General features: G+C 47.6%; 1 protein-coding gene across 2 annotated transcripts in view; it reads right to left on the reverse strand.

Annotated features, from left to right (window-relative positions):
* Nucleotides 1-6,368: 6,368 nt before the first annotated feature.
* LOC147108154 (uncharacterized) overlaps nucleotides 6,369-15,726 on the reverse strand; it is a 47,711-nt gene continuing 38,353 nt past the window's right edge. For both annotated transcript variants that reach the window (XM_086004673.1, XM_086004672.1), the window contains 2 exons: nucleotides 14,178-14,254; nucleotides 6,369-7,228 (listed from right to left, as the gene is read on the reverse strand). In XM_086004673.1, the coding sequence (XP_085860799.1) occupies nucleotides 6,527-7,228; nucleotides 14,178-14,254 (779 nt within the window). In that variant the 3' untranslated portion in view covers nucleotides 6,369-6,526. The remainder of the gene's footprint in view (nucleotides 7,229-14,177; nucleotides 14,255-15,726) is intronic.

Consider the following 15,726-nt stretch of genomic DNA (forward strand, 5'->3'; position numbering starts at 1 on the left):
AGAAAGCGGAAATCATTGTAGGCGGATGTTATTATACAGCACTTGGCTCTTACCCAATTCCTCTATTCTAACAGAAGTATTAGCAACTTTATGTGTTCATATTTTATCATTGCAGACAGTAATTTTGATTCATTACAGTATCATAAAATAGAATAAGAAGCTAGACCTGTAACAGGTTACAAACGTGACAATTAATATGCATTACTATAAAGAAAAAAAAGAGGGGAGTAGGAGGGACGGAAACAGTGAGATGGGCAAGGGCTGGGACCACTCAGAGTATCCACGGCATTCTCAGATAGGTGTCAGATTGCTGAGACCTGATATCCAGATTATTTATAAAGATTAAAAGGTGATTAAAGGTAAAGCATTTTTGTATACATTAATCTTTTTTGAAAGCATTGTAACATGCAGTAGCAATTGATTTCTAGTTTTCCTCTAGCGAATTGATGACTCAGTTGTCGCCCTGAATTCAGGCAACACATTTGCAGAAAAGTCAACACCAAAGAAGACAAAAGAGAACAGAGAGAGATGAAGCTATATAATCCATCAAGAGAGAATTTCAGAGCACACAAACAATGGATTCAGCCGCAGCAGACTCGAGTGTATCAATAGTCAACAAACAAACCCTCACATTTATTACCCCTACTCATCCCTGTGGTGTAAAACATGCGGGGGGGGGATTCGGTATCGCCCCATTTGGGGTGCCGTTATTGGCCGTGCGCAAAGTTTAGCGCCTGGCGCTAATTATCGCCTCGGACAGCAAACATGGTTATCGCTCCTGGAGGTGATTGGAGCACTAAATCAGGCGCGTCACACCTGTCTTAAGGCGCAAAGGCCGAGGAGTGAGGCGCTACCTCAGAGTGCTGGTGAAGCAAGGAAGGGCAAATCAAAATAAACCTGCAAAGTGCTACTCAGTACCCAAAACTCCTTCACACAGCGTTGAATCTCTCCAGAAGTCTCTCTCTCTCTCTCAGAATGCGTGGTGCAAAAATGTCACCAACAAAAAAAGGCAGGAAGCAGTTGCCTTTAAATAGTGCACCCCCAGTCCCTTTCTGACAGCATAATGCTCCCCTCAACCTGTCGTTGCTAGCGGCAGGCGGTAAGGCAGGGGGCGTCACTCAATATCCGGTCCGGGGCGCTAACGGGGCGTTGCACACTCGACTGACGTCACAGTCTGCCGGCGCAGGAGATCGTGGCGGTAGTGTTTAGCGCCGCTGCAAAATGTCTAATTAATTTCGCGAGCGGCGCAAACATCGCCGCACCCGGCCTCTAGTTGCTTTGCGCCCCATTTGGCGCCCTCTTAAGGCGCTAACAGGAGGCGCAAACAACTGAATTTTTCTCCGAGTAAGTAGAAACACACAACGGCCCGTATTTTCCGATCGGAGGCTTCCTGCGTGCGGAGGCCACCGATCTGGAAAAAATCTATGCCCTTGCCTGAGGGCTCCATTTCCACTCCTGGGCCTCTGCTCTACAAAATGCACAGCAGCCCAGGTATCACAGGGGCGCATGCGGTTCACATGCGTCCCAGGGATCACGGGGGCCATGGGGAACCAATGAAAGAAGGGAATCTCCCTTCATACTTTTGACAGCTTAGACCTGTCACAAGTATGAATGGAGATCACTCCAAAAACACATCAAAACATTAAATACATTTTTTTAAATCACGTTTTTAAAATTAGTTAAAATTACATTAAATAAACAAAAATATTTTAAACAAAAACTTAACTTTTTGAAAAAAAAATTAATGTTTTTTACGATACTAAAAATAAACTTACCTTTTTTAAAAGTATTTTTAAATTATAAATGAGTGAAAATTTTTTTTAAAAACTTTTTTAAACTCTTAGGCCTAGAAATTGGGTATAGCCCCACTTGAGGCGTTAGAACTGGTGATGCGCAAAGTTTATAGCCAGACGAAACTTATCGCCGCCTGGCACGATATTGGGTTGCATCGCCCCCAAAGGGGATTGAGGCGCTAAATCAGCTGTTGCACGGTGCTCTTAAGGCGCTACTCAATATCGACGCGGACGGGCGCAGCGCAGGTGAACTCAATTACGGGAAAGCACGAGACCTCCAGGCACCGGCCGGCTCTTAAAGGGGTGGGTCAGTCAGCCTGAGCTTCAACACCCAACGCCCTGTAGGCCTCAGATTCGGCGCTCGCCCTTGTCTGGCGGTACAAACTTGTTCATCATGGAGAAGGTTAGACAGAGAGCAGAGCGCTTCAGCACTGAGGCTCTGGACCACTTGGTGGCTGCAGTTGAACACCGTCGCGAGGTCCTGTATCCGGATAATGGCAAGAGGCCGAATCAGAAGGCTTACCGACGATCTTGGAGGGAGGTTGCTGTGAGGGTCAACTCCAGCAGCATGGCGACCAGGACCCCTGTTCAGTGCAGGAAGAAATTCAATGACCTCACACGGATCGTTAGGGTGAGTGATGGTTTACCAAACTTGTGCTTCCCTGCATCTGCAGCTGACTTCGGCCACCCTGTTGCCATGATGCCCCAATGGCCATCTGTCAGCAAGCACCCATGGCCCTTTCTGGCCACACACATGGACAGATGTCTCAAGGCCTCCTGTAAGGGCTCTTGCACCATGGGGGGCATGCGATGAGGTCTCAAGGCCTCATGTAAGGGCTCTTGCACCATGGGGGGCATGCGATGAGGTCTCACGGCATCATGTTACAGAACTTCCCCTTATTTCCCCTGCAGTCCAAGCTGGCGATGATTCGGAAGGAGCAGCGTCGAACCGGTGGCGGACCTCCACAAGTGGTCACTCTCACGGATCTGGAGGAGAGAGTGCACCAGATACTTGGAGGACGTCTGTCTGGTCCTGTGACCACTGCATCTGCCGACCCCATTACCGACAGCGAGGGTAAGACTCTCAGCTTTTTCACCTGTTGCCTTCCACTTGGTCCCCCCGCCAGCATGCATCCTCAGTGTGCAGCCATGTCAGAGCCTTGCCGCAATCTGGCATGACTTTCAGCAAACTGTCCTTTTGCTAAAGCCACTCTTCCACCTCCCACTTTCAGATGAAGCAGCACCAACTCGGGCTCAACGCGCTGAAGCTGCCAGTGCCAGTGCCACCGGAGGTGAGGACCAGGAGGAATCCGGACCAGCCATTGCAGAATCCGGGGAGCTGACACATCTACAGACTGGGGATAGTAGTCCCCTGGAGGGGAGGGGGGCTGCTCTGAGGATGAACCAGTTGCCGGACCAAGCGGCATGCAGCCACGCACGGGGGATAGGCAAGTGCGGCCACCGTCTCCCCGCAGGGCAAGGCAGGTCGTTATGACTGCTGCACAGTGTGCAGATGAGGTCTGTCGCCTGGCTGAGATGAGCAAACAGGCCTGGCTGAGATGAGCAAACAGGCCCGGCTCAGACACACGGAGCTGATGGCTGCAGTGGAGAAGATGCCTGAGTCAATAGATTCATTGGCTAGGAGTATGTTGGACTTTGGGGCAACAATGGAGAGGACTCTGCAGGGCTTTGGGGCAACAATGGAGAGGACTCTCCAGGTGTTCGGGGAAACAATGGACAGGTCTATCCATGGCTTCGGGGCAACAATGGACAGGACTATCCAGGGCTTCGGCCCAACAATGGAGAGGACTGTCCATGGCTTTGAGTCGGCAATGGAAAGGACTGTTCAGGGCTTCGGACAATCCCTGGAAAGGTCTGTGCAGGGCTTGTCCGAGGCAGTGGAGCGGTCGGCACCTGGCTTGTCCGAAGCTATGGGAAGAACTGTCCAGGCCTTCTCCGAAGCACTGGCACCTGGCACACAGGTCCTCACTGTTGCCACGCAGTCACTTGCTGGGCTCCACCACAGCCAGATTGACGCAACGCGATCTCTCACTGCAGCCACCCTCTCTGCATCAGACAGGATCACCCCGGGCCCTTCCACTCCCGTACAAGGCCAGGAATCAGTGGAGCATGCGATTGTGGCAGATGAGCCGAGCCGCTCCCCTCAGATAGTCAGTGTGTCATCCGACCATGGTGCAGGTGTCCTCTCTCGGCAGGAGACCATTGCACATGCCAGCGCTGGGACGCCTGCATTGCAGCTGCCACCACCTGCAGGCCACACTGCTTCCAGCCATGGTCACAGCAAGCATCCTGCGTCCGCACCCTCCAAGCCCAGAGGTTGGCCAGGCCATCCCTCAGGGGCTTCTGCGCTTCCAGACAGTCAGGAGGTGTCCCCCAGCCTTGAGCCCGCCACTGGGGTCCAATTACGGAGGAGCAGCAGGGAGGGAAGGGGCCGGGCGCGAAAGAGAAGTCGTTCTCCCTCAAGGGGCCAGTTGTAGGGGGAGGTGCTGAGACATTTGTTTGTCCAAATTCAAGGACACCCTCACCTGCTGTGATATTTGCAGAAGGTTGGTTGAGATTTGCGGCTTTGCCGAACAGTTCACATTTTTTTTTTAAGTTATGGTTTCTGCTGACATGACGTTGTTTAGCTGTAATGAAAGACTTTTGTGCCAATAAACAGAAGTTTCAATGTGGCATGGTGCATGTGACTACTTTCAGTGATGCTGGCATTCAGAGGCCCTCAACCATCCAAAGTGCGCATGAGTTAAGACTCTCATCATTCCGCCACAGGGGTGTCGACAGGAGTCCAGAGGAGCCTCTGACGTATGGACCTTCCACTTTCAGCAGCCCTTCCATCTTCCTCCTCCTCCTCCTCCTCCTCCGCCTGCTCTTCCTCCTCCTCCTCCTCCTCATACTCCTCCTCCTCCGCCTGCTTGTGCAGGGTTCGAGGGAAGGTTATGAATTGACGCGTTCGCCTATAAAGGGCATCTGTCACTTGCCGGATGCAACAGTGGACTGCAGCCTGAGTGGCAGTCGCATTGTCCCCAATGGCTGACTGAAAGGATCCGTTGGCATAAAAATGGAGGCCGTCAGTCAGTTTAGCCATCACGGACAGAGAGGTTCTGCAGCGTTCACGCGGCTGCAGATCCTGACCAAGCAGGTGGCACAGATCAGTAACAATGTCCCTCCAGATTCGGAGCCTTTCCAAACACTGCTCCTCTGACATGTCAAGGCTTGTCACCTGCTGCCTGAAGACCCTCGCAGCTTCCCGTCGGATTGGCCGACCTCCATTGCCCCTCCTCCTTCTGGCCAATCCCGGCCCTCTCTCCCGCCGTCTCTCTGCCCCTTCACAGTGTTGGGCGATGAGGCCATGGCCCTCCAAACAAGCTCCCATTCCGATGCCAGTTGGTCAAAAGGCTTTTAGGTGTAGTGCTGCAAGTGCTTCGGACAGGGTTGAAGGTCCCAAGTACTGTAAAGCTTAATTCCCAGAACTCCGCTCCACATTAGCTCGCCAACTCTCTGTAGCAGCGATCGCAATGAGCAGTCCAAGTGGCAGGAGATTCTGCACTAGAGCTGTCCCCTTTAAATAGCGCCCCCCTACTCCGAGAAGGGCCTGTTAGCCCTCCCTCGAACTGTCACTAATAGCGCTGGGCGCTAAGGCTCCGGCCGCCACCCAATATGCGCTCAGGCGCTCCTAAAAGGCGTTGCACACTGAAATGACGTCATGAGCTGCTTGCGCTCGCGGGCGCGCACAAACACTTTGCGCAGGCACTAAATGTAAAGTCAATATCTGAGTTGGCGCTATCTTCATAGCATCCGCCCCAACATAGGGCTCCGCCCCAATTCTAGGTCTCTTTAGGCGCTCAGCGCCGGCGCTACCAACCCAATTTCTAGGCCTTATGCTGGTAAAAGTAGGCCTTACTCCTGCTTTTACCAGGCGTGAGATTTTTAAGGGATTTCAGCGGGCGGAGGTTCTGCAGAAAGGAGGATGCTTGACAGATCGGAAGTGCCGGTTTTCAGCGCATGCGCTTCGCATACCTGAAACCAGCACTTGCGAGGTCCCTACGGGTGTGTACACGCGCTTACACACCCATAGGCATTGGAAAATACGGGCCAACGTATATTTACTGCTACCAAAAAAAATTGAAGGTCAGGGCTGGGATTCCGACTCCGAGCCTTTGGTTGGATGGACGATGCTTTAATGCTAGAGCTACCAGCTGCCCTGTCAGGTTATTCTATGAGAGACCTACTCATAGGGGAAAAGGAATAAGGACAGTTGTACTCAGAATATTTACTACAGTAAAATCCACAGACAGAATATCAGAACATAAAAACATATAATATAATAATATACTACGAGTATGTGATTCAGCGAACAGGGATCTCAAACTGAATAAAGCATTCCATTTCCACTATTCCTCATTCCTTACGCCAGTGTGGAGATTACTGAGCCCCGCACTGCTGCCTCGTAATTCAAATGTATTTGCTTCAAATAAATCGCCTCCGAGACAGCAGTTTTATTTTAAAAATGTTAACTTCACATACCAGTAAATAACTTTCTGTGCCACGAGGAGATTTTTATTTGGTGCAATAATAACTGTACTTTTATTTAGAAACATTACACTTCACTGATATAAACTAACATTTTTGTTTAGAGTTTTCATGTGTGGTGGAAATATTTTCTCGTCACTGTGGCTAGTAGTGAATGCATGTAACTGGGAACTTGAACCTAATTAGCCGAGTTTTCTACTTTCTTTGAATTTATTTTTACCAAAATGCTTTCCCATGCCACCCTTCTTATGAATTTTTTCACCTCCACGATGTTTGCTGCGTTTGACCACTCTGTACTTATTATATTCTTTATGCACTTTGTAATCGTGTTTTTTGTTGTCATCTTGCTTAATGAAATACTTGTGCTTCTCAAAGTCTTTATGATGGCCTTGGTGTTTGCTGTATGTTTCTTGTTTAGCATTTTTCTCATGTCTTCTTGGAAAGTTGTGCTGATTAAATTTACTCCCCTTATCACATCCCTCTTCTTTGCCCTTGGAAAGCTTCTTGCCGTCTCCTTCTTTGAAGTGCTGCTCTTGGTGGCCCCTGTGTTTTTCCTCCTTGTGCTCCTTTTTGAAGTACTTATCATCTTTCTTTTCAAAGTCGGTCTTGTGATCTTTCCTGTCCTTACTGGACCTGGGTTCTGAGTTCTTATCTCTTGGCTTATGACCACTTTTAATGCTTTTGATCTCTTTAATATGTGCGGAGATCAGCTTTTTATCAGCGGCCTCAACCTTGCAGCCTCCTGGCTTTCCCTTCAGCGTGACACACGTCTTTTTCAAGTCTGTTCTGACAGGGGCTTGAGGAGGAAGCTTCTTCTCGAGTTCAGTGATGGCTTTCTCAGTTTCTGAAATCAGTACCTGATTCTCCAGCATAGTCCTTTCTGCCTGGTGAAAAAAGTATATATATTATATGCTCTGAAAGAGATTGTGTTTATCATCCAGTGTTCCGGCCAATAATTATCTCTTAATCAACATCACTAATACAGTTTATCTGGTCATTATCACATTGCTGTTTGTGGGAGCTTGCTGTGCACTGATTGGCTACTGCATTTCCTACATTACAACAGTGACTACACTTTAAAAAATACTTCATTGGCTGTAAAGCACTTTGGGACATCCCAAGGTCGTGAAAGGTGCTATAAAAATGCAAGTCTTTCTTTTTTCTTTAGATTACAGGTAGGCTGAAGGGATAAAGCACTAATTAGAGGAGAATAATTGTAAAACCAGAGAGAAATCCACCATTTCACTTTGACTCAGATCATCTCCCATAATTTTATCACTCAATTTAGTCTAAATACTGAAATTAGTTTGCAGAAATACTTTGGAAAATGGTTCTGCAGTGCTAACTCCTGCCTTGTTTATATGGCAGGGCATCATCCACAGCACCAGATCTATGGGCTAAAAGTGTGGGCCCATACTTTTAGCGCTACGGAAAAATTAGCACCCCCGTGCCGTAAATTGAGTGGTTGTGCCCCAAGAGGGAAGTGGGGCGCTACTGGAAGCGTCCCGCGTCCCTCTTGGGACGCTGTGAGTCAATATCACGGCATTGCGGCACATCCCGCCATGGTATTGCAGGCCTTCCTCCCCTTCTTAAATGGGAGGGGCCTTGTGCAGCACGACCCGGGGCCCAGCTGGACCCCCAGGGACCAGGAGTGCCGGCAAAAGAGCCCAGCATTCAAGAGAAGTGCCGGCTCTTGGAGTGCAGCTGGCACTCCACAGGGCGGGGGGGGGGGCTCTTGGAGTGCAGCTGGCACTCCACAGGGCGGGGGGGGCGCGGTGCGTTCAGGAGGCTGGAGACGGGAGTGCAGGCAGGTGCTGGCAGGCAGCCAGCAACAAAAATGGCTGCCCCACACCTCACCTTTAAAAAGCGCCTCCCCGGCCGCAGGTAGGTCCCCCTAATGCCATCGGACATAGCGTAGGTATGGTAATAATCATGGGTGATTTTAATCTCCATATTGATTGGACAAATCAAATTGGCCCTGGTAGCCTTGAGGAGGAGTCCATAGCGTGCATCTGGGATGGTTTCCTAGAACAGTATTTAAAGAACCAACCAGGGAGCAGGCTATCTTGGATCTGGTACTGTGTAATGAGACAGAATTAATAAATGATCTCATAGTAAAGGATCCTCTAGGAAAGAGTGATCATAGCATGGTTGAATTTCAAATTCAGTTGGAGGGTGAGAAAATTGTATCTCAAACCAGTGTCCTGATCTTAAACAAAGGCAAAAACAATGGCATGAGGGCAGAACTGGATAAAGTGGACTGGATAAATAAATTAAAGGGTAAGACAGTTGAAATGCAGTGGTGGACATTTAAGGAGATATTTCATAACTCTCAACAAAAATATATTCCAGCGAGAAAGAAAGATTTTAAGAGAAGGGAGCACCATCCGTGGCTAACTAAGGAAGTAAAGGATGGTATCAAATTGAAAGCGAAATTGTTGCCAAGATTGGTGGGAGACCAGAGGATTGGGAAATTTTTAAAAACCAGCAAAGGATGACTAAAAAGATAATAAAGAGAGAGAAGATGAATTGTGAGAGTAAACTGGCAAGGAATATTAAAACAGATAGTAAGAGCTTCTACAGGTATATAAAAAGGAAGAGAGTAGCTAAAGTAAACATTGGTCGCTTAGAGGATGAGGCTGGGGAATTAATAATGGGGAACGGGGAAATGGCAGAGACTCTGAACAAATATTTTGTATTTTTCTTCATGGTAGAAGACACCAACAACATCCCAATAATGGATAATCAAGGGGCCACAGGGAGGGGGGAACTAAAGACAATTACAATCACTAAGGAAAAAGTACTTGGTAAAATAATGGGATTAAAAGGCGACAAGTCCCCTGGACTGGATGGCCTGCATCCCAGGGTCTTAAAAGAAGTGGCTGCAGAGATAGTGGATGCATTGGTTGCAATATACCAAAAATCCCTGGACTCTGGAGGGGTCCCAGTGGATTGGAAAACCGCAAATATAACACCCCTATTTAAGAAAGGAGGGAGACAGAAAGCAGGAAACTATAGACCAGTTAGCCTAACATCTGCCGTTGGGAAAATGCTGGAGTCTTTCATTAAGGCAGCAGTAGCAGGGCATTTGGAAAATCATAATGCAGTCAAGCAGAGTCAGCATGGTTTTATGAACAGGAAATCATGTTTAACAAATTTGCTGGAGTTCTTTGAGGATGTAATGAGTAGGGTGGACAAAGGTGAGCCAGTGGATGCAGTATATTTGGATTTCCAGAAGGCATTCGATAAAGTGCCACATAAAAGGTTACTGCATAAGATAAGAGCTCACGGAGTTGGGGGTAATATATTAGCATGGATAGAGAATTGGCTAACTAACAGAAAGCAGAGAGTCGGGATAAATGGGTCATTTTCCAGTTGGCAAACGGTAACTACTGGGGTGCCACAGGGATCGGTGCTGGAGCCTTAGCTATTTACAATGACTTGGATGAAGGGACCGAGTGTACTATAGCCAAGTTTGCAGATGATACAAAGATGGGTGGGAAAGCAAGTTGTGCAGAGGACTCAAAGAATCTGGATATAGACAGGCTAAGTGAGTGGGCAAACATTTGGCAGATGGAGTATAATGTGGGAAAGTGCGAGGTTATCCACTTTGGCAGGAAAAATAAAAAAGCAAATTATTATTTAAATGGAGAGAGATTACAAAATGCTACAGTTCAGAGGGACCTGGGAGTCCTTGTGCATGAAACACAAAAAGTTAGCATGCAGGTACAGCAAGTAATCAAAAAGGCAAATGGAATGTTGGCCTTTATTTCAAGGGGGTTGGAGTATAAAAGCAGGGAAGTTCTGCTACAACTGTACAGTGTATTGGTGAGACTACACCTTGAGTACTGCATACAGTTTTGGGCTCCTTATTTAAGGAAGGATATACTTGCATTGGAGGCAGTTCAGAGATAATTCACTAGGTTAATTCCTGAGATGAGGGGGTTGACTTATGAAGAAAGGTTGAGCACGTTGGGCCTATACTCATTGGAATTTAGAAGGTTGAGAGGTGATCTTATTGAAACATATAAGATACTGAGGGGGCTCAACAAGGTAGATGCAGGGAGGTTGTTTCTCCTCGTGGGAAAATCAAGAACTCGGGGGCACAGTCTCAGAATAAAGGGTCGCCCTTTTAGAACTGAGATGAGGAGGAATTTCTTCTCTCAGAGGGTCGTAAATCTGTGGAATTCTCTGCCGCAGAGAGCTGTGGAAGCTGGGTCATTAAATACATTTAAGGTGGAGATAGAATTTTGCAAGATAAGGTAGTGAAGGGTTATGGGGAGTGGACAGGGAAGTGGCTTTGAGCCCAAGATCAGCCATGATCTTATTGAATGGCGGAGCAGACTCGAGGGGCCAAGTGGCCTATTCCTGCTCCTATTTCTTGTGTTCTTATGTAATCAGGGAGCGCTCCCAAAGATCGCAGCCGGGGCATGAGCGGGGCGCTGCGCATGGTGATGACATCATCGCCGGTGGCGCAGCGGCGCGGGGCACTACCGGTTAGCGCCGCCGCTAACCTCCCGCTGAATTTCAGAGGAGGTGTGGGCGGTGCCCCGCCCGGGCGCTAGTTGCTTTGCGAGAGGCGCAAAGCAACCCAATTTTCCCCCTATATTTCATAAATTGTGCATACACGAACCTGATTTGGTTTGCAGCTAATATTCTCAGTTGGAAAAGTGGGATAGGTGGGCCTGAATAACCGTGTTGCTCCTTAGTCTTTGGTAAATAGATGGCAAAGAGACATGTGCATAAGGACCAATTTTGCAAAATCACACTCGCAGTGGCTGCAATTTTCTGATATGCACTCCCAGCCTCACCTGCTGTGTGTGTGACATGTAAAGGATCCTACTTCAATGCCAGATATGCTTGAAGTTGTCATGATGCATTCATACTTTGAAATTCAGCCCTCCCTGACCTCTTTCTCTCTTAGGTAGTTCCTCGGAACCGAGGATGACTTGCTTCCATGCTAAAAATGAGTTCTCAGGTGACTGATGAGTCCAATGCGGGACCTACAGTCTCTGTCACAGGTGGGGCAGATGGTGGTTGAAGGGGCGGGTGGGTGGGGTGCTTGGGTTGATTTGCGCTTCTTCTGCTGTTTGTGCTTGGCTTCCGCTTGCTCCCGGCGAAGAGACTCGAGGTGTTCGGCGCCTTCTCGGATGCTTCTCCTCCACTTTGAGTGGTCTTGGGCCAGGGATTCCCAGGTGTCGGAGGGGATGTTGCATTTTTCAAGGAGGCTTTGAGGGTGTCCTTCAAGCATTTCCTCTGGCAACCTGGGGCTCTCTTGCCATGTCGGAACTCCGAGTAGAGCGCTTGTTTTAGGAGTCTCGTATCGGGCATGCAGGCGATGTGGCCCGTCCATCGGAGCTGATCGAGCGTGGGCAGAGCTTCGATGCTGGGGATATTGGCCTGAGCGAGAACATTGACGTTGGTGCACCTATCCTGCCAATGGATTTGAACTGACATTTCCTGACCTCTTTAGATGGCATGTGGATGACAAAGCCTACCTTCTGCTCCCATGGATGATGACCTCACTAAGACTGACCCGAATAGTAGCAGAGGACTACTACGAGGCACATGCCTCACCAAGAGTAGTCATTGAGAGGACCATCAGGGACTTAAAATGCCGCTTTTGCTGCTGAGATAGGACAGGAGGAGTTTTGCAGTATGTTCCTGCTCTTGCATTATGCATAGTTGTAGGATGCTGTGCCCTGCACAGCTTCGACAGACAAAACTCCATCTTAATTCCCCCCCATCACCCCCACCCCCTCGACTGCACTGTTCCTACTAGGCAGGTGGGGTTTAAATCGGCCCTTTTATTGTTCCTTGCAAACTTACTCCTCTACCTGTTCAATCTTTTCTCCCCACCAGCATCAATCCCATTTCCTTTAACCTCTAGTCTTACTGAAAGTGTGGTGGAGGCAGACTCAATCACGGCTTTCAAAAGGGAGTTGGATAAGTAGCTGAAGGAAAACAATTTGCAGGGCTATGGTGAAAGAGCGGGGGAGTGGGACTAGCTGAAGTGCTCTTGCAGAGAGCCGGTACAGGCTCGACAGGCCGAATGGCCCCCTTCCGTGCTGTAACCATTCTATGATTCTAGGATTCTATGAAGTGAACTAGCGCTGGATTTGCTCTTTGGCAAGCTACAAATTTGATCCTCCACCAATTCCAATCTTGTTTAATATTTTGCCACCTGGTTTGCCCACCTACAGCCCTTACCTTTCGTTCTAACAGTCTCAATCTTTGTCCTTCCCAGTATGTGATTTTTTACCTTAACCGAGAGTCTTCTCTTCTTACTCTGCTCTTCTTGTTCCCTGTCCATCCTAATGTTATACCTTTGCCAGCTGCTCAATAGATCATAGTGTGGATTTCACTTCCTGACCCCAATTCAACTTATTAAGAAATGGATTAACATCTTTAAAATTATTCCAACTTATTGTAAAGAGCATTAAAAATTTGAAGCCCAATGCTCATAAATCACAACATACAGACCCTATTGTAAGAAATCATTGGTAGTGACAAAGTTAATATATTAATGATTAGTTCACAGGATTATGCAATGGTAGAGGAAGGCTTTAATCTCTGCTTTATAACAAAGATTAGGGAATTTGTCAGTAAATTCAGAAAACTAATCAAAAAATTAATCAACAGATTTTGTTTCTGTTAGTAACAGTGGTTAATGATTATGCGTTCTGGCTTCCTTAACAGATATCAAAAAATTCCAGAATTAATCAATATTCTGAAAGTTATCTACAGATGCTGGCAAATCTTTTAATCACATGTAAATAGGCTGACATTATTGATGGTTACAAATTAATGTCTAGATTCAAAGAAGTTGACAGAGAAACTATAATCAACTTCATATAAAAAGAGTTGCTATGCTTTTCATATAATCAGGATTTTGTATTAAAAATACAGCCAAATATAATGGAGGAGAAATTTGGTTGGTTAGCGCCTCCCGTTAGCGCCTCCAGGGGGCGATAACGGGGCGCTAACGCCTTACCGCCCGGGCGCTGCGATGTTACCTCCACCTGCGAAATTCACCTAGCGGTTTGTGGCGGTGGTAACTCCTAGTGCCACGATTTCCTGCGCCCGGAGATCGTGACGTCATCCGACTGCACAGCGCCCTGGTAGCGCCCCGGACCCGAACTTTGGTTCCGCCCCCTGCAGCATCGCCGGGCGAAAACACCGGCAGCTGCAGGAGGCGTTGATCGGGAGGCTGGGCGCTTTGGGGGCGATACTTAAAGGTGAGGTGGCCGAGGTAAGTAAAAAAAAATTCTGAAAAGCTCTTTCTCTTTTTTTCCCCTTTGTCTTCGCCAGCGATCGATCAGGCCGGCACTCTGCTGCAGTGCATCAGGCTGATCGGGCCAGATCACGGCTACTGTTGGGGACCAGGTAAGTTTTTTCCTTGCAGAGCCTGCAGCGATGGCCCTTCCCTTTAAGGGAGGGAAGGAGCCTTCCAACGCGGGAGCGCCGCACGGCCCAGTGTGCAGCGCTGCACAGCAACCGCCTCGCCTGCTGCCTGTTGCACTCCAGGAAGGAAATCCTGGAAATTCCTGGAGTGCCAGAACCCAATTTTACCAAAGCTGGGAATCATTAGCACCTGGTGCTAAGTTTCCCAACTTTCAAAAGTTACCGTCCCCCAAACGGGGTGATACTGAATTTCTCCCCCAATATATGAATCAATAAAAATATTGGAGTGTCTGGTTGGCTTATCTATCAATGAGCTCAAAACAAGTAAAACATAAGTTTCCGCCTTTTTAGGAAAACTGCAGAATGTTATAGAATCTTAGAAGATTATTCTAAAAAGAGTATAGTAACATTTTAAAGGAACCTTCTTACCAATTTCAAATCTTCATCATCAAGAAGGCCGCTGTCAGAATACACCAACACAGGTTCATCGTCCACTTCAAAAATACCTGTAAAAATAGTCTGTGTGAGAGAACCGTGCTATGTGCAAATTGTATAAATAGTATCTTATACTGAAGCCTAACTGCAACGTTCAGCCCGCACAATGGTCATTTCCACCATTTTATCCATTACTTTCCCTTTAAAGATTCTTCTTTCATGTGTTTTTTTCCTGACCTTGTTACAACACAGCCCTCGCTGAATTCCTTCAAGCGAGAGCTGGACCTGTTTCTGTTGGGGATGGACATCACCTCTTACAAAAGATAATTCAGAGCCAGAGTGATCTTCTGGACTAGTTTCAATCGCCTAGATGGGTCAGAGAGAAATTTCCCAGATTTGTTGTGTATTTTGAATGTGTATTAGAATTGTCCCACATGGGATACCGTAGTGGTGATTTGCAGTGCAGTATGGGAAATGTAGTGCATTGAGTGAAGAAGCACATTGTAAATAAAATGGCTGTTAACTAAACTCTCCACCCCGGAGTCCTTCTTAATTGTTATATAGGTAAGGGTATAAAACTCCTTGAGACACAACAAAACTGGCGACGAGGACGACGGACTTGTGCATCACTTTGCACTGGAATCGGCGATGTTTAAAGTAAGAAGTTCCTGTCTTTTCTTAATGGTGTGCCCGCAGTTTAGTGCTGATGCAATCGCCTCGTAAAGGTGGCAGTTCGTGTGTTACACAAATAAGAAGGGGGAGAGTAACGATACAGTGAAACGAGGTGGAGGAAAAGGACTGTAAAAATTTTTAAAAAGTGGAGGAAAAGGACTGTAAAGAAAACAAAATGGCTATGCTAACCGGAGCGTTTGGACCATTTGATGAAACGGCGGAGCAATGGAGTGCTTATACAGAGCGTTTCGGATTTTTCGTGACTGCAAATGGCATTAAAGATGACGTGAAAGTGGCGATGTTCCTCAGTGTGATCGGTGCAAGAACATTTGGCTTGTTACGGAGTTTGATGCACCCGGATAAGCCCGGCGCTAAGACATATGATCAGATTGTGGAAGTTTTGGAAACACATTTCCCACCCAAGCCGCTGCTGATTGCCGAGAGGTTCAGGTTTCACAAACGAAACCAAGGGGAGGGTGAGTCCATAGCCGAATATGTTGCAGTGCTAAAGAAGCTAACTGAGCATTGTGAGTTTGGTGAAACTCTAAATGACACTGTCCGTGATAGGTTTGTGTGTGGATTAAGATGTGAAGCAACACAGAAGCGCTTGCTCATGACTGACAAACTGACGCTTAAATCAGCAGTGGAGCTCGCTGTGTCTATGGAGTTAGTAGCTAAAGATGCACAGCTGTTGGGGGCTGCAACAAGAGTGCACAGGGTAGCAGCTACACCAGATAAGCATGCAAGGGGCGCCAGAGAGTGTTACAGTTGTGGAAGGTCAGGTCATCAGCCATCTGACTGCTGGTGTAAAGACCTGACCTGTCGGAAATGTGAAAAGAAAGGACACATTGAACGTGTGTGTAAAGGGCAA

Source organism: Somniosus microcephalus, chromosome 13 (assembly GCF_052327205.1).
Source record: "Somniosus microcephalus isolate GS21.2 chromosome 13, FLI_Smic_1.0, whole genome shotgun sequence".
NCBI lineage: Eukaryota > Metazoa > Chordata > Chondrichthyes > Squaliformes > Somniosidae > Somniosus > Somniosus microcephalus.